Below are 25,356 nucleotides of genomic sequence, written 5' to 3'. Positions count from 1 at the left end.
TTGCAACAGCCACCCTAAAATAGTCACCACTGGGCCTCCATAGCACGCAAAACACATAAACAGAACGTTCCGTCTCCAGTCCCGGACTCGAAGGTCTCTCACTTGAAAACTGTCCACACATTGCCTCCTAACCATAAACGTTCGTCAAACACGAGCTCCCGTGCGTTCCACTTGCGTCACGTGCTGCTCCGTTAATAGTTCTCGGTCCTAGTCCTGCCCCACATATGCTACGCTAAGCCTTCACTGACGTTTCACCACTGACCCACCGGCTTTAACGATATAACTATCCCTGCACTGAAACAATAATTACGTATTCTAAAACCTATAGACATACTCATTTACACAACGAAAATAACAAAGACCACACCCTCGTAAATATACCATGAAACTGACAAAATATATACAAAAACTTACCGGCTGGAGAAAAGCAAATGCCCAAACAGATTTACAGTAATTTATGGCTAACAGTCTACCAGACTTACTTCTGGAATTCGCCAAAATTTAACAAGAATATTAATAGAATTCCTCGGTCCCCCGCCGGTCAAGCAGTATACTAGTATCGAGTCTATCGACCAAGGCTGATTTAGGAACTTGGCCAAGGTAATAGTGGTAAAAACGTTTAATGAAAATCCGTCAAAATTTGTAGGCATGAGAGCGCTTACAAGGTCATTTTTTTTTATAAAACGGAGTCATTATTGTGGTCAAAGTCCCATAACGCCAACAAAAAGTATCGACGAATGCTGATTTTCGAACTTGACCAAGGTATTAGTGGTATAAACATTTGGTATAAATTTAAAGAAAAACCGTCAAAATGTGTAGACATGAGAGCGCTTACAAGGTCATTTTTTTTTATAAAACGGAGTCATTATTGTGGTCAAAGTCCCATAACGCCAACAAAAAGTATTGACGAATGCTGATTTTCGAACTTGACCAAGGTAATAGTGGTATAAACATTTGGTATAAATTTAAAGAAAAACCGTCAAAATTTGTAGGCATGAGAGCGCTTACAAGGTCAATTTTTTTTTATAAAACGGAGTCATTATTGTGGTCAAAGTCCCATAACGCCAACAAAAAGTATCGACGAATGCTGATTTTCAAACTTGACCAAGGTAATAGTGGTATAAACATTTGGTATAAATTTAATGAAAATCCGTCAAAATTTGTAGGCATGAGAGCGCTTACAAGGTCAATTTTTGGATAAAACGGAGTCATTATTGTGGTCAAAGTCCCATAACGCCAACAAAAAGAATCGACCAATGCTGATTTTCGAACTTGACCAAGTTAATAGTGGTATAAACATTTGGTATAAATTTAATGACAATCCGTCAAAATTTGTAGGCATGAGAGTGCTTACAAAAAAGTGTGACGGACGGACACACAGACGCATGGACCCACGGACACACGGACAGACGCCCGGCATTTCTATGTCCCCGCTCCGCGTTGCGGCGGGGAACAAAAACTGGAGGACAAATTCAACAACGTGGCCGCACACTTGACAAGCAGCCATGGCTCTAACTCACCAAACCGGTTATACTAAAAATAGCCCCAATACCGAACACTCTCGATTGACAAATATGGAACACAACTTAATCCAAAATTACAACTATTTACACAAACAAAATACAAAACTGAAAAAAACTGAATTGAACTTCATCACAGTCAGTTTATTTTTAACAGGTAAGAAGTTATTGTACTTGGGCAAAATTCCAAAGTCGCCATTACAAGGCGGTAAAGTTTGATGTCTGATCCTGGTTACTTAAGCTTCAATCTTTTTTTTTTTTTTTAATGAAATACACAGGTGTAAAGGAGACTAAAAGTAATTTTTAGCTCACCTGAGCTGAAAGCTCAAGTAAGCTTTTCTGATCACTTTTTGTCCTGCGTCCGGCTGTTCGTCCGTCCGTCTGTAAACATTTTACAAATTTGGTTTATTCTCCTGAATTGTACTGGGCCAATTTCAACCAAACTTGGCACAAAGCATCATTGGGTAAAGGGAATTCAAATTTGTTAAAATAAAGAGCCATGCTCTCTTTTAAGGGGGAAATAATTAGGATTTATTGAAAAGTTGGTGATATTTTTCAAAAGACTTATTCTCAAAAACCATTTGGCCAAAAAAGCTGAAACTTGTGTAAAAGCATCCTCATATGGTGAAAATTCAAGTTTGTTCAAATCATGGTCCCCAGGGGTAAGGTGGGGCCACAATGGTGGGGGGTTAAAGTTTTACATAGAAATATATAGAGTTAATCATTAAAAATCATCTTCTCAACCATTTGGCCAAAAAAGCTGAATCTTGTGTGAAAGCATCCTCAGAAAGTGTAGATTCAAGTTTGTAAATACATAAAAAAAAATAAGCCCAAAAACTACATGTTTGTTAGCAAAATCAACATAGAAGTACTTTAATGGTGATTTTAATTTTGGCGATTCTTCATAAATCGCCAAAATAGCCCAGAATTATATGCAAGCCATAAAAACCAGCCATACGGTATATTTATCATTAAATGCAAGCACGTAGCATCTTTTCTTGGAAACCTATTTAACTCTTTAGCTCTGTCTAAAGATATAGGAACTAATAACCTTTTAAAGCTAAACTTTTAGATTTTTTTTTTTACTAAATTTTAGTATATAGACAAAATTATCTTATGTTAAAGCAATATGAGCTGTACTTTTTAGAATTTAATTTTGCTGCAAAAAAACCTGGTAGTATGATAAGTCTGCATATAACTTAAACTTTTATGATAAGGTTTGAAAAAATCATTAATTTTTGTCAAAGGAAATACTCCTCTTCTAAGGAATATATAGCAAATCAATTTTTGTACAGGACGACAATAATTCAATTTTTCTCCAAATAAGGCTTCTTAATGGCCTTTTCCACAAAAATATGGCTAACAGAAATTTAAAAACCATAATATTTTTGTCATTTTAGTAGAAAAGAACATTTTAGTAAAAAGAAAATTCAACATGAAAAATGCAGCTCATATTGCTTTAAAGTTTGATGCAGATCTGATGGTTAATGTGTTGACCACCCAGCCTCCTTAAAAACTGTGTGCGATTTAACACACTATACTACACTCCTCTCCTACACCTTGTTCACAGATGTACTGCATTTACTTTTATATAAAATTGCAATTGATACCTTTTATACATAAAGAATAATATTTATAATGCAAACTACATGCACATTCTATTTTTTGATAATTCAACTGGTTTAAATGTTGAATAGCTTGGATATGGGGTAACTCACATCTATTCTTGTCTACAGCAGGGGTCAATTTTCTACGGAGGTCATTTCGAATTCTCTTTATGTTTAAGATGAAGAATAATGACCCATGAGTCTTTTTTCTTTAAAAAAAAATCCAATTATTCTAAACCGTCTCAAACCTCTCAACTCTTGGAAAATATTTCTTGGGATCACCCCCTGTGTGCTGTTCTTATAAAAAAATGTCTGTGTAAGTGATGGTAAGTGTTTAACAGGATACGTGTGGATGAGGATCTAAATCATTAATCCCAGACTGAAACCTTTGTGGGACTGTCATCACATGAAGTGCATGGAGACCAGTGCAACATTTGACTTAGCTGTAAAAAAAAACAACAAATGCATTTTTTTTGGTATAAAATTAACAACTTATCATATTAGATACAAGTATTTACATTTCACCTTAGTGACATATATTCTTCTAAACAACCATTCATCAATATTCATAAAATAATTAAAACATTCGGTTTACACTCTCTTAAACATGGAGGAATTGATGCTTCATATGTTATGTACAAAATATGAGGTACTTGATTGGAATTTTTTTCTTCAGATTAGGGTGTAATACATGATGTTTCATTAAGAGAACATATTAACAAAATTTTGGCCATAAATTAAAGCAGAATATATGCCAATGTATCCATGCAATCCAATTCAATAATGGAGACAATCAATTTGAATTTTCAAGCCAACCAATCAAAAAGCAATTAGTCTACGATAAATTAATTTGGTCTGCTAGATGGTCGTCTGCTGCAGACCGCTGGTCCTGATTTGACAGTAAACAGGTTTAGGTCTAGAATTGATTGTACTGCAGCAGTGAACTCCTCCAAGGAGTGAAATTTACCCAGAAGGCATCAGTTGGATTTGACATTTTTGACTTTGTTCAAACGAAGGAAGGAAGCAAATCCAAAGACAAAAGTCTGTAGGCACCACTTAATGGTCGCAGAGGTGCTCAGGTGTTTATCTCTGAAGATAAAGAGAACTTTATATTACATCATGTGATAACAAATATTTTAGTGGGGATTTAATTTTGTTTGTTTCACATGCAAATATTGTAATTCAATGGAATTGAAATTTGATGTTTCAAAAATAATTTTTTGAAAACATAACCAATATACAATTTTGGGTTGAGTTTTTTTTTCATCAATGTAAATAATGAAAACAGAACGCACAAACTTATTTCTGCTTTACAGTATTCAGTAAATTATATGGAATTAGGATTAGTTTTATCATAAATGTTTCATCATGATACCACAGGGATGAAGAGTTCCATTCACAAGGTCATGTTTCTTTAATAAAGTAATTTTCTAAACCAATCTCATTATGAAATTCAGAATCAGAATATAGGTAACATATATACATGTATACATTAAACATTTAAAAACACAGTCTGACATATTTGAATAATGTTAATTATATTAAAATCTTTAAATATTTAATATCCTCTGGCACATATTAGAAAATGTTTCCTCAATTTAGCTAACATGCAACATTAATATCCTAGCTTTAGATTGTAGCGTACTTACCCGCATACTTTAATGGAGTACAGAGCCTCTGCTACATGAATCGCTATGGTTCCATAAAACCTGTAAAAGCACAGAAAATATCATCAACACTTAATTTACTGTAGTCCACATCTATGATGTTTACTCCAAGTTAATCCTTCAGGCATGTAGCATCGATTTTGAAAGTGGGGAGCCAGACTCAATCAAAAAATCTTGACAGGCAAACCCCCCCCCCCCCCAAAAAAAACAACTTTCCAAAATCATCCAAATCCTTATCCGGGAGGAGTGGGGGGGGGGGGGTGGGGGAGGGGGGAGCTGGCGTAGTATATCTATAACTTCAATTTTACTATTCATTTCCTTATTTTCATTCCAGTTTTTTACATTCTCCCAAAAAAGGGGGGGGGGGGGGAGGGGGCCAACTTCATGATAATGAAGTTTTTTATATGTGAATTTAAGGAAATAAGTTGCTGCAAGAAAAAGTCCTTCTAAGTGTGAACAACAATAAATCCCTGGGCTTCTATGTGAAGTTCAGTTGAATTTTTTCAGCCTACCAGTACTCTTGGTACTTTGATTTGTTTTTTACCTACATGTTTCTGATTAGTGTTGGGTATGTTTTTCCTAGATAAGTACCAAGCTGGCCCAGTGGTCCAAAAATCCACGGAATTCCATCGGGGTCATAATGTGACCACTAAAAATAAACAACAGATTTCTGAATAACGGTAGCATAGTGTTACGCAGAGAGAGAGAGAGAGAGAGAGAGAGAGAGGAGGACGCTTGACTGTTAAATGTTGCTTCTTTTTCTCTCATGGAAATTGGAATCAGTGAATATATATTCAACTATATGTAACAAGATATTCTTTCTGTTTTATCGGTTTATAATACGATAATACGTATATATTTTGTTGACAATTTTATTAATTTCGATTCATCATGTTCATGCATCAGCCCTTACCAAAATGAATTGTTTGCGGCAAACTTGCAGCAAACTTGCCGCAAATTTTCGGCAAACTGATTAGTTTACCAGAAAACTTTAGAACTTGTTTGCCGATCTTTGCCAGTAGTAGCGAACTTCTGGTAAACCTCTTATATTTTGCCAAAAGTTTACCAGACACCCAATTATGTTTGCAGCTTCTTCGCCAGAAGTGGCAAACTTTTGGCAAACACCTAAAAATTTGCCAGAAGTTAACCACAAACATTTCTTCTTTTTTCTCTGTTTGTTTTACTTCGTGAGCTTGCCAAAGCTTTACCAGAAATAAGACTTATACAATTTCATATACACATTCAGCACACATTTAAGACTGTCAATTATAATGAATTGCTTTTATAATTTGTGTATAGAGAAAAAATAAATCTAATTAATATTTTTGGATTTAAGTTATATTGTAAGATAGTCTCGATAAAAATATTATTACGAAAATAAGATCAACTTTAATCGCATGATGCTTCATAATGAACCCCCCCCCCCCCCCCCCCCCCAGACCCCACGTATTACGTGAACACCAACCTGTCTGTTCTTTTGTTATGCTATATTCTTTTTTCCTACGTTCAAACATCAGTCAACTTGGATTTGAGTATATAAACCGCTTGATGTTGAATCATGTAGATTGAAGAGTTTTCCGTAACGTTATGCTGTTCAGTGTTTGTTTCTACTTTTACTTTTGTTTCAATGTTAAGCTACGCGCGCGCTGATTGGTCGATCAATAGCTAGCCGCCAATTTTCACATTCGATGCTGCCATGTTGTCTGCCATCACCGAGATGGTAAAGTGAATGAAAATAAGGGAATAATATGGTGGCATATCTCTGCCCCTTGTGTGCAAGTTATTTTTCTATTAATTATGTGGACATGCAAGATAAATATGTTGACATGCAAGATAGTTATGTCAACATGCAACATAACTATGTTGACATGCAAGAACACTGCAATCAAATAAGAGTTATAAAAAATCTCAAATATCGCCAACATGTGACATTCAAGATGCTAGATACGCTACCTATTGATGTCAACATGCAACTTATTTATGTTAACATGCAACTTCTTTATGTCGACATGCAACTTATTAATGTCGACATGCAACTTATTTATGTTAACATGCAACTTCTTTATGTCGACATGCAACTTATTTATGTCGACATGCAACTTAGTTATGTTAACATGCAAGATAAATATGTTGACATGCAACATATTTATGTCGACATGCGACTAAGTTATGTTGACATGCAACTTATAAGTTGCATGTAAACTTATTTCTCTCGCATATAAACATAACTAAGTTGCATGTCAACATATTCATCTCGCATGTCAACATAAGTAAGTTGCATGTTGACATAAATAAGTTGCATGTTGACATAAATAAGTTGCATGTTGACATAAATAAGTTACATGTTGACATAAATAAGTTGCATGTTAACATAAATAAGTTGCATGTCGACATAAAAAGGTAGCATCTAGCATCTTGGATGTCACAAGTGGGCGATATTTGAGAATTTTTGAGATTTTGTATAATTCTTATCAGAATGCAATTTTCTTGCATGTCAACATAGTTATGTTGCATGTTGACATAATTATCTTGCATGTCAACATATTTATCTTGCATGTCAACATATTTATCTTGCATGTCGACATATTTGATGGAAAAATAACTTGCACACAAGGGGCAGAGATATGCCACCATAGAATAAGGCTGTGCACAAGGTAAAAGAAACATTGTCAATGGAGTGTTTACTTTTGGAAAATCCACGGCTAAACAGAGGACGAATAGAAGTGAATGAATCGAGTCTCAACACCCATGGCCACTGCATGCACCATCTGCATGATCATGAGCACGTTTTTGAAAAAGTAAGTGAAGTAATGAAAACATATTCGTTGAATGGCAGTTTAAACAGTTATTGGAATTTAAAACGAAAGACTGTGATCTTTTATAATGAGTTTAACAGTATAAGGCCGTCCCTATGACAATGCGGGGTGTCGAATCGAGCAAAACGCTCGTTATTGACATCGTTGTGATGCATGAACAAATGATTAAAATTTATTTAAACAACGCCAAATTTAGGAAATTATCATTACATAGTGTAAAAGTACATTTTATATGATTTACATTTTTATTACTTAAATAAAAGAATTCATGTTCTACTCGCATAGTCAGAGTTAGAGTAGGCCTAGTGCAAATTTGTAGCTTTATATAGATTTATAGATTAAGTATATGATAGGCTAACTTGTTTTAATCTGAAAACAATTGTGCTTATATGAAATCCATTTATCTTCCCAATAGGTGTCTGCCCTGGTGACTGGGTTACACAGACCTAAAGAAAACCTAGCTGCAGATCTGTAGCTCTCTGGTTGAAAAAATTCGGATAGACAAACCAGAGAGCTACAGTTCCAAGCGTTGTAAAAACCTCCGATTTACGCCGCCGTTTTTGTGTCGCTCGCTTCGGGAATTATATCCGACTTTAAAAGCATTCAACCGCCTAAAAAATTGGATTTTTTAATTAATCATATAGTTTACCCTAACTCTGCTAACTTTGTTTTCCTTTCAATGGTTCACAACGGCCATCCTTCGCCTTGGAATGTCATCGTTTTAAAAAACTCGCCTTATGACAGCCATGTTTACCTAGTAGCGAGATCTCGGGTGCGTCGATTTACCCAAATGGACCCAAATTCAAGCGGAAAACAATTATAATAAAATCCTCATAATTTAGGGAAATTTGGAAAAATAAAAGCCGAAGGTCCATAACAATAATTAAAATTTTTTAAAAAGTTGTTTTATTTTTATATAATATATATATTTATATTATTTGAATATAATTACATACATTATATACTTTTACAAATCGAGATAAAATGCTCATCTTTATTTTTCAAAAACAATTTTTAAAGATATACTGAAATAATTTTAATTATTGTTTTAGACCTTCGGCTTTTATTTTTCCAAATTTCCCTAAATTATGAGGATTTTATTATAATTGTTTTCCGCTTGAATCGCCATTTGGGTCGCCATTTGGGTCTTTATTTTTCTTAATAACGGCTAACAACCCCATGAAATGACTAAAACAAGTGATAATATTAGTAATAAGGATTTTATTATAATTGTTTTCCACTTTAATCGCCATTTGGGTTCATTTGGGTCCATTTGGGTAAATCGACGCACCCGAGACTCGCTACTAGGTAAACATGGCTGTCATAAGGCGAGTTTTTTAAAACGATGACATTCCAAGGCGAAGGATGGCCGTTGTGAACCATTGAAAGGAAAACAAAGTTAGCAGAGTTAGGGTAAACTATATGATTAATTAAAAAATCCAATTTTTTAGGCGGTTGAATGCTTTTAAAGTCGGATATAATTCCCGAAGCGAGCGACACAAAAACGGCGGCGTAAATCGGAGGTTTTTACAACGCTTGGAACTGTAGCTCTCTGGTTTGTCTTTCCGAATTTTTTCAACCAGAGAGCTACAGATCTGCAGCTAAACATGGCTGTCATAAGGCGAGTTTTTTAAAACGATGACATTCCAAGGCGAAGGATGGCCGTTGTGAACCATTGAAAGGAAAACAAAGTTAGCAGAGTTAGGGTAAACTATATGATTAATTAAAAAATCCAATTTTTTAGGCGGTTGAATGCTTTTAAAGTCGGATATAATTCCCGAAGCGAGCGACACAAAAACGGCGGCGTAAATCGGAGGTTTTTACAACGCTTGGAACTGTAGCTCTCTGGTTTGTCTATCCGAATTTTTTCAACCAGAGAGCTACAGATCTGCAGCTAAGCCATGTTTACCTAGTAGCGAGATCTCGGGTGCGTCGATTTACCCAAATGGACCCAAATTCAAGCGGAAAACAATTATAATAAAATCCTCATAATTTAGGGAAATTTGGAAAAATAAAAGCCGAAGGTCCATAACAATAATTAAAATTTTTTAAAAAGTTGTTTTATTTTTATATAATATATATATTTATATTATTTGAATATAATTACATACATTATATACTTTTACAAATCGAGATAAAATGCTCATCTTTATTTTTCAAAAACAATTTTTAAAGATATACTGAAATAATTTTAATTATTGTTTTAGACCTTCGGCTTTTATTTTTCCAAATTTCCCTAAATTATGAGGATTTTATTATAATTGTTTTCCGCTTGAATCGCCATTTGGGTCGCCATTTGGGTCTTTATTTTTCTTAATAACGGCTAACAACCCCATGAAATGACTAAAACAAGTGATAATATTAGTAATAAGGATTTTATTATAATTGTTTTCCACTTTAATCGCCATTTGGGTTCATTTGGGTCCATTTGGGTAAATCGACGCACCCGAGACTCGCTACTAGGTAAACATGGCTGTCATAAGGCGAGTTTTTTAAAACGATGACATTCCAAGGCGAAGGATGGCCGTTGTGAACCATTGAAAGGAAAACAAAGTTAGCAGAGTTAGGGTAAACTATATGATTAATTAAAAAATCCAATTTTTTAGGCGGTTGAATGCTTTTAAAGTCGGATATAATTCCCGAAGCGAGCGACACAAAAACGGCGGCGTAAATCGGAGGTTTTTACAACGCTTGGAACTGTAGCTCTCTGGTTTGTCTTTCCGAATTTTTTCAACCAGAGAGCTACAGATCTGCAGCTAAAGAAAACCATGCAAAAAAAAAAACCCCACTGATTTTATGATCAAATGATGCAACCAAAAAAGAGTGAAGACAGAATTTGTGTAAGACTTACGTAGAAAAGCATATAAACAACAGTGCTGAAGTCTGACCATTCCATTGTGGTCATTATTGTGATATTCGGCTATTTGTGTGATATTGTTTATGTGTGAAATTAAATCAGAGAGCACGTACAGGAGACCGTCATAAAAAAGACATCGAGAATGCCTTAAAGAATCCGTGATTAATTGTAACATGACCAGTGACCGTGCAGGGCTTAATTGTGAACTACCGGTAAAAGTATCGACCTAATTTCCGAAAAATATGGTATATGGTTTGAACTTCGCTCATTGTGAACTTTTGACAAGTCCATCTGTGCATGCATGTTGTGATCAAACTGCATTCAAGTTTAACGATCTGCAGCAACAAATCATCACCTATCGGTTGAGTACCATTTGTCAAATTTCAATATGGTTTGTTCATCAGTTTTGTGTTTATTTTTGAAATTTATAAAATGTGTAAAATTTTAAGTTAATTACTTGTGTCCTTTATCTCTAATTTTGCTGCAACTGTTTAAGTAAAACAACATCTTTGTCAATCACCAGTAGAAGTTATTTGTTAATTGATTGAAAAGCATAGTACATGTATTAGTAACTCATTATTAAATGATTATTAGTGTTTATTAATTGTTTTTCTTATGTTGTAATATCTTAAAGTTGCTATGTCTATCTGTAAGCTTGCGGCAAATTTGCCGCAAACAGTTTGCCGGAAGCTAATTTGCATACGAATTCTGAACTTGCTGCAAATTTGCCGCAAACAGTTTGCCAGAAGCTAATTTGCATACGAATTCTGAACTTGCCGCAACTTTGCCGCAAACAGTTTCCCAGAAGCTAATTTGCATACGAATTCTGAACTTGCCGCAACTTTGCAGCAAACAGTTTGCCAGAAGCTAATTTGCATACGAATTCTAAACTTGCCGCAAATTTGCTGCAACTGTTTGTCGCAAATTTGCAGCAACCTCTCTGCAAATTTGCGGCAACTGTTTGCCAGAGGCCTTATATTTTGGTAAGGGAGTCCATGCATATAGCTAGATCTACACTCACTAAATCACATTGAACGTGCTGCCTGTGCAGATGCCTAAGTTAACTTTGACAAAACATGGCTGTCATTTTCATTAGCCATAAAAGGAAAGCCTATCCTGTGATCAGGTTGTGAACACTTAGCCAAATATGTGCAGCACAACAAAGTGAAAGCAAACACCCCCCCCCCCCCCCCCCACACACACATACACTTTTTTTCAACAACCTCTATTACTATATTGAGTGTATATTTATCAGACCTGTTCACTATTTCAATTAATGAAATTACTTACAGTTAATACTGCTAATCCTGACCCTATTAAAATTGCCCAGCCAACATGCACAAATCGAAAGTAGTTCGGATCCGCCATTTCCGTCTGTCTAACCTTTGCCTCATTACAGAAACCCGGTCAATGGGACAAAGGTCACAGCTACAGCTCTGTTCAAAAAATTTAGGCAATTATCCGATTGTATGGGGAGTCGGGAAAAGAATAGGATAGATCGATAGGGGCAGGACACTTTTTGTCAAGGGCTGGGGATTAAAATACTGTCTTTACAGTAGTAACAGAACCCCCTACAGATATTGAGGGACATTCCAAAGAAGTCGTCACGGGTCATGCGTGTACAGCTTTATAGGCCTTGTCCCTTGTCCCCACCCCCACACTCTGCCACTTCAGGGTAAATGAGATGGGTCATGATGAAGACATGTATGGTGTACAGCTAACAATATTAAGAACACGAAGTAGGCCTATTAATTCAACTGATAACTTAAATATATTGATATAGGCCTACAGGTCTATAACCCAGAAAGATAATTATTTACAGATTTTACGTTTTTATTATTAAACATCTTTTTTATTATTTATAAATGGATAACTTAAAAAAAAATTGCATTAATTAGAGATCAGCTAGCGCTACTGTAGTCTGTTCCAAGATATTTTTGCAGCACATTTGGGCGATTTTTATTAAAAATACACATACCTGTGAAGGAAGTGCAATTGAAATATACATGAAATGGAAAATTTCCAAGATATATTCATTCGCACGTTATCATTTTCCACCCGGAAAAATTCACATGAACGCAAAACAATTAAATTTCTTACGGAGATTTATAATGGGTGATGTTTGACATCTTTTTTTGACATCTGTACATGTATTTTTTAACGTTGTCATCCGGGTCTGTTGCAATACAAAGTACCCCTAGACATCACATTTTTTAGCCGTTTATTGAAACCTGATAAGCTAACGGAGGCGTTTCAAATAAGAAATCTTGGACATTTTTCATATTTTTGAATTAGGATCGTTTGAACCCTCGAGTATTTATAAATATCTAGTAATTAAGCAAAATCGAGAATAATGAATCGATAATATCTTTGGACAGTGTATAATTAAAAAAAAAAAAAATTACAAACAGCTATAAACTCCATCATTACTTTCATTGATGTGGGGTAGATTTTATTAGCTTATAATACATGTACATATTGCGTAACTGTTGATATAACATCTTCGCTAGCCAAGGGTTTCTGATCCGCATCTTCGCTAGCCAAGGGTTTCTGATCCGCACCGGTGCGGATCAGAAACCCTTGGCTAGCGAAGATGTTGATATAAATGACATATGAACGTTTATCTGTAGGACAAATTGTCTCTGATATATAGTATATGTAAGTAATACGTTTTATCAACTGTCTTGCATGTCTACAGGTGAGTTTTCCAGATGTTGATTTATTAATAAACAATACAATAATCCAAAAAAAATTTCTTAACAAATTGGGCGGGAAAAAACAAGTTTATATATGTTTGATTTTTTTAATACACCGGCAAAACATGAAGTCGGTAAATTACCGAAACTTATAGGACATCAGTATTATTTTTACTTTTATTAACTAACCATAGCACAGCTAGCACAGTAATCTGTTATAAGTTGTTATAACATTTAGTAATTTGTTGTAGGGTTATTGAGTGTTTAACTTCGTATAAAAAAAATACTACTATGTTATAACAAATTTGATAAGTTTTGTATATCTCAATAGCCTAGTATAGTATTATATAGTTAGTATATACGTCCCTGATAATACCTGGTAATAAATTATCTGTAATACAATATATATACATCCTTGATTCTATCCACCAATGATGGCAAGTATAACGGTGGATATTAAGATCTGATTAAGATTTTGTAAGATTAACACTGATTAACGGTAGTCATTTTATCTTGATAATCTAAATATAAATCCATATTCAAGGTCCCCTCTCCCACTCTTTCTCGCAGCAGACATTTTTCTTTTTACAAAATAAAAAAATGAAGCCCCCCCCCCCCATTTTTTTTTTATTTTAGAAGCAAGTATGACTAATGGAAGTGAAAATAAGAAGACCAACAGTGAAATCGAAGCTAAGGGAATTAATAGCAGCCCCCTCCCATCAGCCCACTTAGGATCTGTGCGAATTATTAACCTTGGATATAGCAAGGATGTCAAGAAGAAATGATCATAACGACTTCCAGTCACGACCGTACTTTCATTATAAAAGAACACGTGTTCATAATATTGAAGTTTCATATTTTCATAAAAATAATTTTTCAAATACATTTTAATTCAGTAAGTAGTTACGACAATGTACGTATGTACACGACTACCCACAAATTAGTGTCAAATGAGGTCATGAATGAATTTTTCTAGGTTAGTTTTCGTGTGACGTCACTTCCCATCATTCGTAGCTGCTCATGGCCGCCGTCGTTGAAGAAGGTGAGGTGTAGACATACAACTTGTTTTATGTGATAAGAATCGGGGAGTTATACTTATGGATTCAAAACAATTTTCGTGACAAATATAACAATGGAAAAATTATATCAGAGACTGTGTCTGTCATGGGGTACTCAATTTAACGAGAGAGAACTGTCTTTTGCACGGGTTTGAAGTCTGAAAAATGGCATCCAATTCTGATAAAATGGCCGTGACAGTGGATAACCATACGAATACTCCAGTTAACGAGCACACTGAGACCGACGTTAAAGTAGTGGTGGCTACAAGTAAGGTTGTCTCGGACGGAGTTCACAAAAAGAAGACATTTAAGATCACAAGTATCACCAAGAACCGAGGTGGAAGTAGCGAGGCCCCGATTGGGGAACTGGATGGGGACTCGTTAGAGGATTTGGATGAGACCGTGGAGAGTCACACGGAGGACGCGAGTTCTGAAATTCTGGATGGGTCAAAGTATGAGGATGTGGGGGAACAGAGTCCCCTAGAGGACAATAATTTCTCAACAGAAGCTGAGCTTGAGGCAGGGAAAGAGCCCAAGGAGCACACTGTCACAAGGTTTAAGGTTGTCAAGGTAGAGACCAAGGAACCGTTTCGCAGGGGGCGATGGACGTGTCGTGACTCTCTGGACACCCCCGCCGTGTCCGAAGGAAGCGACACAAAAATCAGTTTTAAGGACAAGGAGAAAACCAATTCTGGCAACTCGAGTGCGTGCAGTTCTGTTCACTATGATTATGGTCAGGACGACCCTTCCAAAAATCCACTACATACTGGTCACACGTTGAATCAAGTGAACGATCAGTTGAATGAAGTGCTACAGAATCAACCCACTGGACTAGTTATGAATCAGAATCCCGTCAATGTCCACATGACACAGACGGGTCAGTTAGTTTGGAGCGACGGTACGCAAATGCCGCAGTCGTCGATTAATCTCGCTCACTCGTACGGAATGCATCCGAATCCCTCCAATCCTAACATGAATCAGATGCACAAACTTTTATATGGTGTACCAACAATGAGTGATCAAGCAACTTTGCAATCCTATATAAATGCCATGAACATAAGTGTTACAGGGGCCTCCAACTTTGCCCCTACAAACCAGTCGGTAGTGAGTGTAAGTCAGGGTCCCGCTCAGCAACAGTCAGTGTCAGTACAAGCCATACAGAATGGACACCATGGGCACATACACAATTCTAATGCCCCTGTGATAACCTCCCTTCCAAACAGCATTAATGTCTCTGCCGGTGGTGACAAAGACTATACTCAACAACCGACAAACATTCACCCACAGACTTCTCTGAACCCCAGTAATGATGTATACAGTGTTCCCCAAATAGCGCCCACGAGTCAAATTCATTCCCCCGGGGAATACCAGGAGGTCAAAGTGTCTGAAAGTCCAAATGTAGTACCCAGTAATTTACCCATCAACATGTCAGCTAGTCAGTCTCAAACGGATCAAGTTGCCAAAGCCAGTGAAAACATATCAGAGGGCGTCCCCACAGACCCACAGAGCCAGAGGGAGGGTGAGGAGCTGGGGAACCCCTCCCTGACCCCAATACTGACCGAGTCTGCTGTGGCTGAAGCTGTAGGCAGCATTGCTAGTCCAACCAAAGAAGACGCAGAGAGGTGAGTCACCTTTGATTTTACATAGGTGTACACAAACCCTGGCATGTGTGGGTTTTTTTTTGGGGGGGGGGGGGGGGAGGTCAGTGGCAAGTGCTTGGACCACCTTTAATAAATTTATCTGTCCTCAGACATGTGATTTGATGTGTTAATGTGTTTTGTAAATAATTTGAAAGCTTATCTTATTAAATAAAAAAAGTGGTATGCAAAAATCTGTATTTATTTTGAAAAATGAAAAAAGAAAAAAAGTTAATGAGAATATCTTTAGTAGGGTACTTCTCGTCAAGTGGTCGAAGACAGACAATTCTTCAAAGGTGGTGCCTTAAAGCATCTGTTGTAGACTACAGCAAGGAGCCACTGACCTTAAATTAATGCCATAAGAAGTCATTTAGATTATTTGACAAATTATAATGTATTATGTTTTGAATGTATGCTCTATCTATCCAATAAGTTGAGTATAAGCAGCAGGAATGTCACCAGTGACGTAGTGTACTGGGGTTGTGTATGTTGTTTATGTTTGCTTGTTTACCATGGTTGTTGATGGAGTAGACCAGTAACAGGATAGGTGGTCACATACAGGATGCCCTGAGTTCACACACGCTGTAGGACTCAGTGGTCATTGATAAGAAAGTGCAGGCTGGGAGCTACCGAGTCTAACGTCAGTAGTGTATTGGTGTCAGTCACCATGTTCAGATCTCAACAGGTCATAGCACAGGATTACTGAGGCTTTATTAATTACATCTAATTTGATATTAACATTAACAATGTAAAGATATATTCAAAAAATGAAGTAAATTGTAATAAAATATTGTTTATGTAAAATCCGGAGGTTGGGGATAGGGTGAGGGGGGGGGGGGGGGGTGTATGGTACCGTCTGTATAATAGTCTGTAGATTAGTGGTGGTCCCGAACATGACACCTAGCTATTACAAAATCTGCTCCTTCTGTTTCAAATATTGTACAGTTGAATGCATTGCTGTACATAATAAATGAATACATCGGACATGTTGGATGAGAAATTATTTAACATTAATAATACATATTCACCAATGGAGAATATCAAATGATGTAACAATACATTAACACATGTTAGTGATGTTACATGTATTTCCTAGTGGCCTTTGAGTTGACTTGTATAGTATAACCTCGGTAACCTCGGTAACATTGTTGTTTTCTGTCCACCTGTCTGTCTGTGACTCTGTCTAAGAGCTAAGAGTGTCCATTCGCATGCGTTCCAGCAACAATTACATATGCAATTTCAGAATAATTATTTGATTCTTTAAATTAAGGTTATCAAGTTTAATGTTTTGTTTCTTTGCTAGAGACAGTATTTAAGTGAAAACAACTGCCAGTTCCAAACCTATGTTCATGAAATCAAAATGCTTGGTTTTGAACACTGGCAAAGTATCAATGCATAGGAACTTGTTTGAGTTCTGAACTTTCATACAGCAAACATGGTAATAGAGTATGTGTTGTAGTTTGTGTATCTGTTCATTGTCCATCTATGGAACCTTCACCCTACAGGGTTTGTGTCCTTTCTATTTCCACAGTCCTGTGGCTTGCGACGATGATATGGGGTAGTGATGGTCATTCGTGGAAGAGCAGGTCATTTTCATTGGTTGTTCAGGGTCCTGTTCATACATTATCTTGTATCTACCGCATTGTACGTTTACTCTGAACCTTACTAAGCTTAAACTGATATTAGGGGTGGATGACTTCCAAGAATAATCTCCCAAGTGAAATTTCCTACAAAATGTCAAAAACTAATTTTTGAGCTTGTATTGGAGTAATGTTATATAAGAATTCAGTCATCATGCAAATGTGATGTAGATTTTCTCCATATAGATGAGCACACCACTTATCTATAATTAGATCTGACTCAATAAATGATTGTGGTGTTGTTTGAGATGGGGGGGGGGGGGGGGGGGGGTCGTAAGATACTTTCAGATAGCAATTGCAGAATCTTTGTCTGTATTTGATTATCTACAACTTAAAATTAATTAATTTAACTCTGGAGAAAGGATGCATATATTTTCATGTATTTAATGGATTTGATGCTTAAAAGTTTGTTTTCCAATTTTGAATTGTGTGTATTTTACATATAAATCAAAGATAATTCAAGCTTATTGCTATATGTAAAGTCCATGGTTTGTGAAGTGAAATTTTACCAGCAGAATGATTCCCCGTCCGTTGACACGGTCTGTTGATTTAGGCCTGTCTCTTACACACAGAGTGTTCATGGTAAAAAGATCCACTGTTCTGTGGACAGGGACCAGTGGTTCTGACCTATTTTGATTCAAAATCAAAAAGCTACATTCCTTTAACCACCCAGACGGGGAGTTTAAAATGCTGGGATTTTTTCCCCCCTTGTGTTTGGCCTCCTAAGCAGCTGTAGGTTGGACCTATAAGAATATCTACACAATAGCCAAGTCTTGTTTGCATGGGTTTTTTGCATGCTGCCCTTAAACAAGAGTACAACGGGGTCAGGTCAGGTGAACCACTGTAACTGGAATTGACACTTAGAATTCCAAGCCAGTGCCTGATTGGGTCCGATATTGATTACAATGGTATTGGTTTGTGATTTAGAGCAACGGGAACCTGTACTGCTGAATAGTACTAATCGTAGGAACTGGTGTTGGCGATAGTATTGACTTGTAGTACCAAGTTGCTGGCACTGGTTGTAATGAATTGTTGGGGGGTTTCTCTCAGTATGTCACTGACCTAACCTACATTGATTCTCAGTGGAGGGGGGACCCCTGGTAATCTGAATGGGGTTGACCAACCGTAAAAATTTATGACCTGTTTCTATTCGCATGGAAAATGATCTTTTTTTGGACATTTACTCCATTTAATAAGAATGACATAGTTCACAGTTCATAATATCATCCCCCTAAATTCAATTTCAGCCAGGTGGCTTCAGGCCTCTGCCCCCCCCCCCCCTCCCCCCTCCCAGTCCAGCAGGGTTCTGACCCCTGGATGATTTTCCAAATCTCTCCAGAGAAGGTAGTTTTCCCCAAAACCTAGGTTAATTCCTGGCTCCATTTTTTAATATTTGTTATAATAATATAAATCCGCTAAAGACTTTATTTTCTGCATGATATTATAGAGTGCAGTGCTACTTGATTTTAATTTGAAGAATTTCAAGATGTTTAGGGAGCTCTTATGATGTTTACAATGTACCTGTAGTTAGTAGTCTATGTTTAAAGTGAATATGCATTATGATATGCTCTTTTGAACAGAAACCTCTCACATATATTCTACTTTACATTACAAGTTATGTCTTCTTCCTGCAGGTGATACATCAGAGTTTGCATTATGTTATTGGTGCACCAGATTAGAAGTTCATAAAGAACTAATGTAATGTGGGGAAACATTTCTGGTGAGAATAATGTATTGTAGCATTACTAGCATATCCGTGATTCTTCATAAAGCTCTGATCAGCTGTAAAGTTGCGTAACTTCATGCGTTGCTATTTATGGGACCCCCACTAATAATAAAACAAAAAAAGACAGACATGAATTCATTATAACAAGATGTAAAAGTGCAAGATTGATATATTATAATATTATATCAGAAACCAAAGTTTAGAATTAAATATATGTATACAGCAATTGCCAATTATTTAGGACATAAATTAGCATCTCCTGCAAGCATGGGCTGATTCACCGTCTCCAAATCTGTGTCTCTACCATTTGTGTCGAAGTCATGTCTTACACATTCTGAGTCTCTCACGAGGAAGAGGTACGTTATACAGTAACAGTTATTATCTCCCTATAGATATACCTAGATATCGACACCATTCTTTGACAACAATTTAGATTCATATATAAATCTTAGTTCCATGCAAAAATTTTGTAAATGCCTAATTCAACATGAGGAATTAATATTCGCATAAAATTGCAAGACGTACATCTTTAGGATTCTTAAATCTTGGTTTATTTTTGTAACAGATTTATTCTAAATGAAATTGTATGAAAAGTTTGGTGTTCTCGTGATTTAATCCCAGAATTAGGTACCTGTTCAAAATAAGGAATCTACGATACAGTATTTCCGAAAAGGGAATTGTTTCCAAAGGGAACAAACATGAGTTTTTGTTTGAGGACCTGTAAATTATTGGTTGGTAGAAGTGGCAGAAGTATTAATGATTTTGAATAGACTGTAACCAACACAAGCTTTGAATGGTTATAAAACAAAATCTCTCTCTTTAAACATGACAGTTTAAGGCACATGTCATCACCGTTAAAAAAAAAATGAGAGAAGACCTAGGTGTTTGTACTTGATAACTCGTTTTGTGTGTGGCACCTGACACAAACGATAAGTGTTCTGTGGTCTATACCTGGGTAAAACTGGGTCAGCCCGTGATAAATCTGAATCTGTCCCCCTAGTATTACAGGAACAGGGTGTATATGGTCATTGTCCCACTGAGTCTTTTAGCCAGTCCTGTGAGAGGTGGAGAGGTGCGGCCCCAGGGGTGAGTCAGTACTGGTTATGTTTATCTGCCTGACACAAGCAGCACACAAGGAGAGGACTGGTGTGCATATATAAAGTAATACTTACCTAGACAATAAACAACATCACCACCCCCCCCCCCCCCCCACCCCCCACCCCCCACCCAGCCAGCTATGAAGGATTTATAGACAAAACGATAAGTAGACTACAAGATTAAGTGTGTTCACCCCAATGGTCCCCATCGCTAAAGTGTTTCTTTACCAAATTGATTGACAGCAACAGAGCAACAGAACCCCTTTTCCCGTCCACCCCTTTACCCTCCTAACACCATCTCCCCCTTCCTGAGCTCCTCCTGCCAACCAACTAATCAACCCCCTCCCTGACCTCCTCTACCTCCCCCCCCCCCAACCTTCCTACCAACCAAACAACCCCCCTCCCCGAAGCCAACATCCTACCAACCAAGCTCCCACACACACAAGCACACTGGGTTTTGTCATTCTCCTCGCCCACCCAGTGCTGTGATATGGAGCTATGCGGTGAGGAATCTGGGGAAACAAGAGAGCTGTCTGTCAGTCTGTAATGTGTCTGCTGCCGGTGGTTGAGTTGTGGGGAGCTGCTCTAAGATAAACAATAGGATCAAAGTTATGCTAATGATTATAATGGAGCAAAAAAGGAAGAATTCCTGTGAATCCTGTTGTCAGGAATACTTCAGCGCCCCTTTGTCGTTGTGGACAGGACTTCCTTAAAACTAAGATAAATTTATTTGTACCACTAGTCTATCTTAGAGAAAGGAGTTCATGTCACAAGATTAAACAGCTTTAAAACAGTGAGAGTTTTATGCATTTGAAAAACATTACATAGTATAAATTTTGTGGGCACATACATTAGGTGTCAGATTTCTTCCCTATTATTAAATCTATTTTTCTACGGCTTATAACTTCTGTTAACTACTGAATGCAGATTATTAACAAGACCCTAACATCCTTAGTCAGTCTCGTAATCACTGCAAACATCAGTCAGTCTTTAACATACCTAGTTAGTATCTACTACATTTTGTACTACAATTATCTATCACTTATAATAGCTAGTGATTAGTCAGATTCCTATTCCCCAAACTGGAATCCCAACTAGTCTAGTTGTGTCCTTACTCCTATAGTCTCGCTATCACTACTTTTTCCGTAACAAACAATACAATAACAGGAAGGACTTGGTATCAAATTGTTCCATCTAATATCTGTCCCCTTCTGACTAGTGACCACCTTTAATCATTCTCTACCACTTCTTCTTCTGTTCTCTACTGACATCTGACTAGTCTGATTTCAACTCCATTAGTCACTCTCTCTACCACTTTTTCTGTCACCAAAGCTGACTACTGCATAGTCAGATTCCTACTTCCCAACAACTGAGTTCTCTTAACGCTAATTCTGTTCATACTACCTAAGTATGTCTCTTAAAACTACAAATTTACCTGCAGATGATTGACTATTCATATCCCAATCCCTAGGCAATCTCTCTTACTACCACTTTGATTTCTTACTGACTAAAAATAGTCAGCTTCTAACTCCCCAAATTACTCTCTACTCCACCAGCCACATCCTTACTCTCATGATAGGCTCTCTATCACCACTGCTTTCGTTGACTACTGACTAGAAGCCACTATTAGTCTCCCCACTTTACTCTCATAGACTCTCTATCACCACTGCTTTTGTTGACTAATGACTAGAAGCCACTATTAGTCTCCCCACTTTACTCTCTTGATAGGCTCTCTATCACCACTGCTTTTGTTGACTACTGACGAGAAGCCACTATTAGTCTCCCCACTTTACTCTCATAGACCCTCTATCACCACTGCTTTTGTTGACTAATGACTAGAAGCCACTATTAGTCTCCCCACTTTACTCTCTTGATAGGCTCTCTATCACCACTGCTTTTGTTGACTACTGACGAGAAGCCACTATTAGTCTCCCCACTTTACTCTCATAGACCCTCTATCACCTCTGCTTTTATTGCCTACTGACTTAGACAGCTTTTAACGCCACTGTTATTCTCCACACTTTACTCCTGTAGACTCTCTATCACCACTGCTTTTGTTGACTACTGACTAGACGCCACCATTAGTCTCCCCCTTTACTCCTATGGACTTTTTATCACTACTACTTTTGCTGCCTACTGACTGAGACAGCTTTTAATTAACACTACCAATTAGTGTCCCCACTTTACTGCTATAGACTCTCAATCACAGCTACTTTTGTTGTCTACTGACTTTTAATTAACACCACTTATTAGTCTCCCCACCTTACTCCCATAGTCTGTCTAATCCTTACTCCTTCAGTTACCAACAAACAATGAACAGGAAGGACTTGGTATCAAACTGTTCCTGTTACAAACAACAGAAGCGGTGACCAAGTAACCGACATATTTACTGGGACAGGAAGTGGTAGCCGGGCCAAGTCAGATAACCCTTTTTTCAGCAAGGTTGAATGGTGGCGGTTGTTTTTGTAGAATTTTCAAACTATACTATTCATTATTTTCTTTTACTATGTAAGTGTTTATAGCTTGAAAAATTGTATCTTAAAATTTAACCAGATCTGATGGTTAACTTGTTGTCTATCCGCCCCCTTAAGATGCTGTTGGTTTTAGAAACTTTTCCAGGTTGTTTTTGTTGTTGTCTGATTTTGTTCTAGGACTAAAACACCACCAATTATAATGAGTTCATACACCCCATACACCTTGTTTAGTTGACTATTTGTCGAAAGAAGGCCATTGATATATCATTGTGCAAAAAGTGAACATGTAAAGTTTTACAGATCAAAATCAATTCAAGGTAAATTTCAAATACAAAATTACACAACAAGTGAACTAATTTGCACCTTTAAGAAATGTTTGGGATTGGGTTGGGATTGGGGAATGATAGTTTATGAATGAACATAGTCAATAAGAAACGCTTGACACGAGATATATTTCCTTGATGAGTATCTCTCCTGATATGGCTAGCAACATTGAAATTTACTCATTTCACCAAACCCTATTTATGTTGGTATTCATGCTTGTCTAATTAGGTGAATGAGCCATTCATGTAGGACCCATGTATTATATATCTGATAGGAGTTACTACTGGGCAATAGATACTCGACCTGGCAGTATTCATTGTGGACCCAGTATGTTCATTACATGAGGGGTTGGTTTTTGGTTGACTATACTTTAGATTATGTAAGACCCAGTCTACATGATAGAAGAAGTTACTATTGGATGATACTAATAGATGATACTGTAAAAGTATTATATTTGTTGTGTGCGATATTTTGTGGAAATTGGTTTTTGAACAAGTTGGCGTAGATTTGAATTAGCGTATTCTTGAATGCGACTATTCTTATACATACATGCATGGCATTTAGCGATGTACTTGATTTAGCGGAATTTGCATTACGCCAAAAGCACTAAATAGAATACACAGCCAAATGTAGTACGTTTACAGTACTCTGGTTCATGGAACTCCCAGTAAACAAGATAACAATACAGGGTAGGGGGGTTACTATGTATATGGCATTAATGGAACTCCCAGTAAACAAGGTACCTGGTAGGGGCAGTAACTATACATGGCGTTTATACTTGATGATTCTCTGTTTCAACATCACCACACTGGGTCTGTCTGGGGCACAGTGACTGCATCATGTCTGACAGAAACCAATCTGTGCCACTTATTGTTCTCTGGTTGTAGAGAGACACTGATTGCCAGCAAACAACACTGATTTAGGGCTTTCCTCTTAAAGAGAGAGAGGGGCCTACTTAACAATACAGTCGGAAGTTTCTTCACATTTGAACATGCTGAGAGAGCTAAGATATCTTAATGCACTTTAAAAAAGACAATAGTCCTAAAGACTCACCCCTGAACCCCCACCCCAAAATCCTCATGGATGTTTTTTTCTCCCAAACAAGTTGGAGATGAATAATTTGTATTATAATGATTTTTTTAATGAGCTTTTAATACAGAATAATACCAGACAAGGAAAGGGGAGGGGTTGTAAAGGTGTTCATTTGATTGTCCTACAGGAATCAGCACCCATCCACTGCTGAGATTTGATGAATTCTGTGGATGTTACTGGTGTATGATAAGGATAAAACTGAGAGCTTGAATGTTGATAATGTGCATACCACAAATAATTTTGGTCCAAGTCATGCATGATTCTCCTGATGCTGAAGATGCTGGTATTTTGTTTTCATTTTTGTGGAAGGGGGGGAGGGGCACAACCTTGTTTTTCATGTGAATTATGTTTTCATTGCACCGTTCATGTTGTAGAGTCTTAAGAGATAAACACGCAAGAAGATGCTATCAGACAGAAAACTTAGAGACATCTTAACATAGAGTACATTATGATTGTTAAATACTTGTGGAGCAGACTGTGTAAATTATTCCAGTGACATTTTGTAAGGAATTAATGAGTTTAAATGGGGAGCCATTCATCTTGATAGAAAATTACCAGCCCTCTAATACGAAGTTCACTCCTGTGTCTTTACAATGGTTACAAGGTCATTAGGGGGACATAACTGCTAGTCTGCTACAACCTGATCTCGTTGGATCCCTGCGAATTGTGAAATTAATTGGGGTAGTGGATGATTGTTTCCATGGATTATTGTCCAAAGTGATTGCTTTGTGGTGATGTCATTTTGTTCTGTAGATATTAGTTCCTGATGAGACCAAACTGTGTTACAATTTTTGTGAATGACTTAAACAAAAAGATTTGTAGAGTCAGCAAGTGACTGAAAGACACTTGAAGTCTCTATATACAGCTGACCTCAGCATAATGAAATTGATGACCTGGGCAGACTGCTGTTGGATATGAGGTCACAGTGATTCAGTACTTCTGAGCTGACCGTGTTTCAGTACTTCTGTGTTTCAGTACTTTTGAGCTGACCGTGTTTTAGTACTTCTGAGCTGACCGTGTTTTAGTACTTGTCTAGTTCGCATCACTTCACTTCACCCAGATGGCGTGCAGATCAAGTTCATATATCGAGTAAGTTGGCCTGATTTTAGCAGAGTTGCAGCCCTTTGGACTTTGATATTTTTTGC

General features: G+C 37.1%; 2 protein-coding genes across 2 annotated transcripts in view; one reads left to right on the top strand and one right to left on the bottom strand.

The window, feature by feature from the left end:
- Positions 1-3,590: 3,590 nt before the first annotated feature.
- Positions 3,591-11,893, bottom strand: LOC128181971 (transmembrane protein 254-like). Its single transcript, XM_052850556.1, has 4 exons — positions 11,758-11,893; positions 5,343-5,443; positions 4,777-4,836; positions 3,591-4,216 (listed from the first exon to the last, which is right to left on the bottom strand). The coding sequence occupies exons 1-4, from the start codon at positions 11,833-11,835 to the stop codon at positions 4,105-4,107; spliced, it is 351 nt and encodes a 116-aa protein (XP_052706516.1). The 5' UTR covers positions 11,836-11,893; the 3' UTR covers positions 3,591-4,104.
- A 2,271-nt stretch (positions 11,894-14,164) lies between these two features.
- The window catches only part of LOC128179569 (protein bunched, class 2/F/G isoform-like), a 37,841-nt gene continuing 26,649 nt past the window's right edge, over positions 14,165-25,356 (top strand). Inside the window, exon 1 of the mRNA XM_052847010.1 lies at positions 14,165-15,843. Within this exon, the coding sequence (XP_052702970.1) occupies positions 14,387-15,843 (1,457 nt within the window). The 5' untranslated portion in view covers positions 14,165-14,386. The remainder of the gene's footprint in view (positions 15,844-25,356) is intronic.

This window comes from Crassostrea angulata, chromosome 4, assembly GCF_025612915.1.
Source record: "Crassostrea angulata isolate pt1a10 chromosome 4, ASM2561291v2, whole genome shotgun sequence".
Lineage (NCBI taxonomy): Eukaryota > Metazoa > Mollusca > Bivalvia > Ostreida > Ostreidae > Magallana > Magallana angulata.
The sequence above is the reverse complement of the archived record's forward strand: the minus strand, read 5'-3'. Positions and strand labels throughout refer to the sequence as shown.

Bases quoted from the DNA above. Each gene is read 5' to 3' on its own strand.
- LOC128181971 (XM_052850556.1), bottom strand. From the start codon at position 11,835: ATGGCGGATCCGAACTACTTTCGATTTGTGCATGTTGGCTGGGCAATT. The intron at 4,837-5,342 runs GTAGGTAAAAAA...GTGCTTTTACAG, and splicing joins CCAACACTAATCAGAAACAT to GTTTTATGGAACCATAGCGA. The intron at 4,217-4,776 runs GTAAGTACGCTA...CTTTATCTTCAG, and splicing joins TACTCCATTAAAGTATGCGG to AGATAAACACCTGAGCACCT.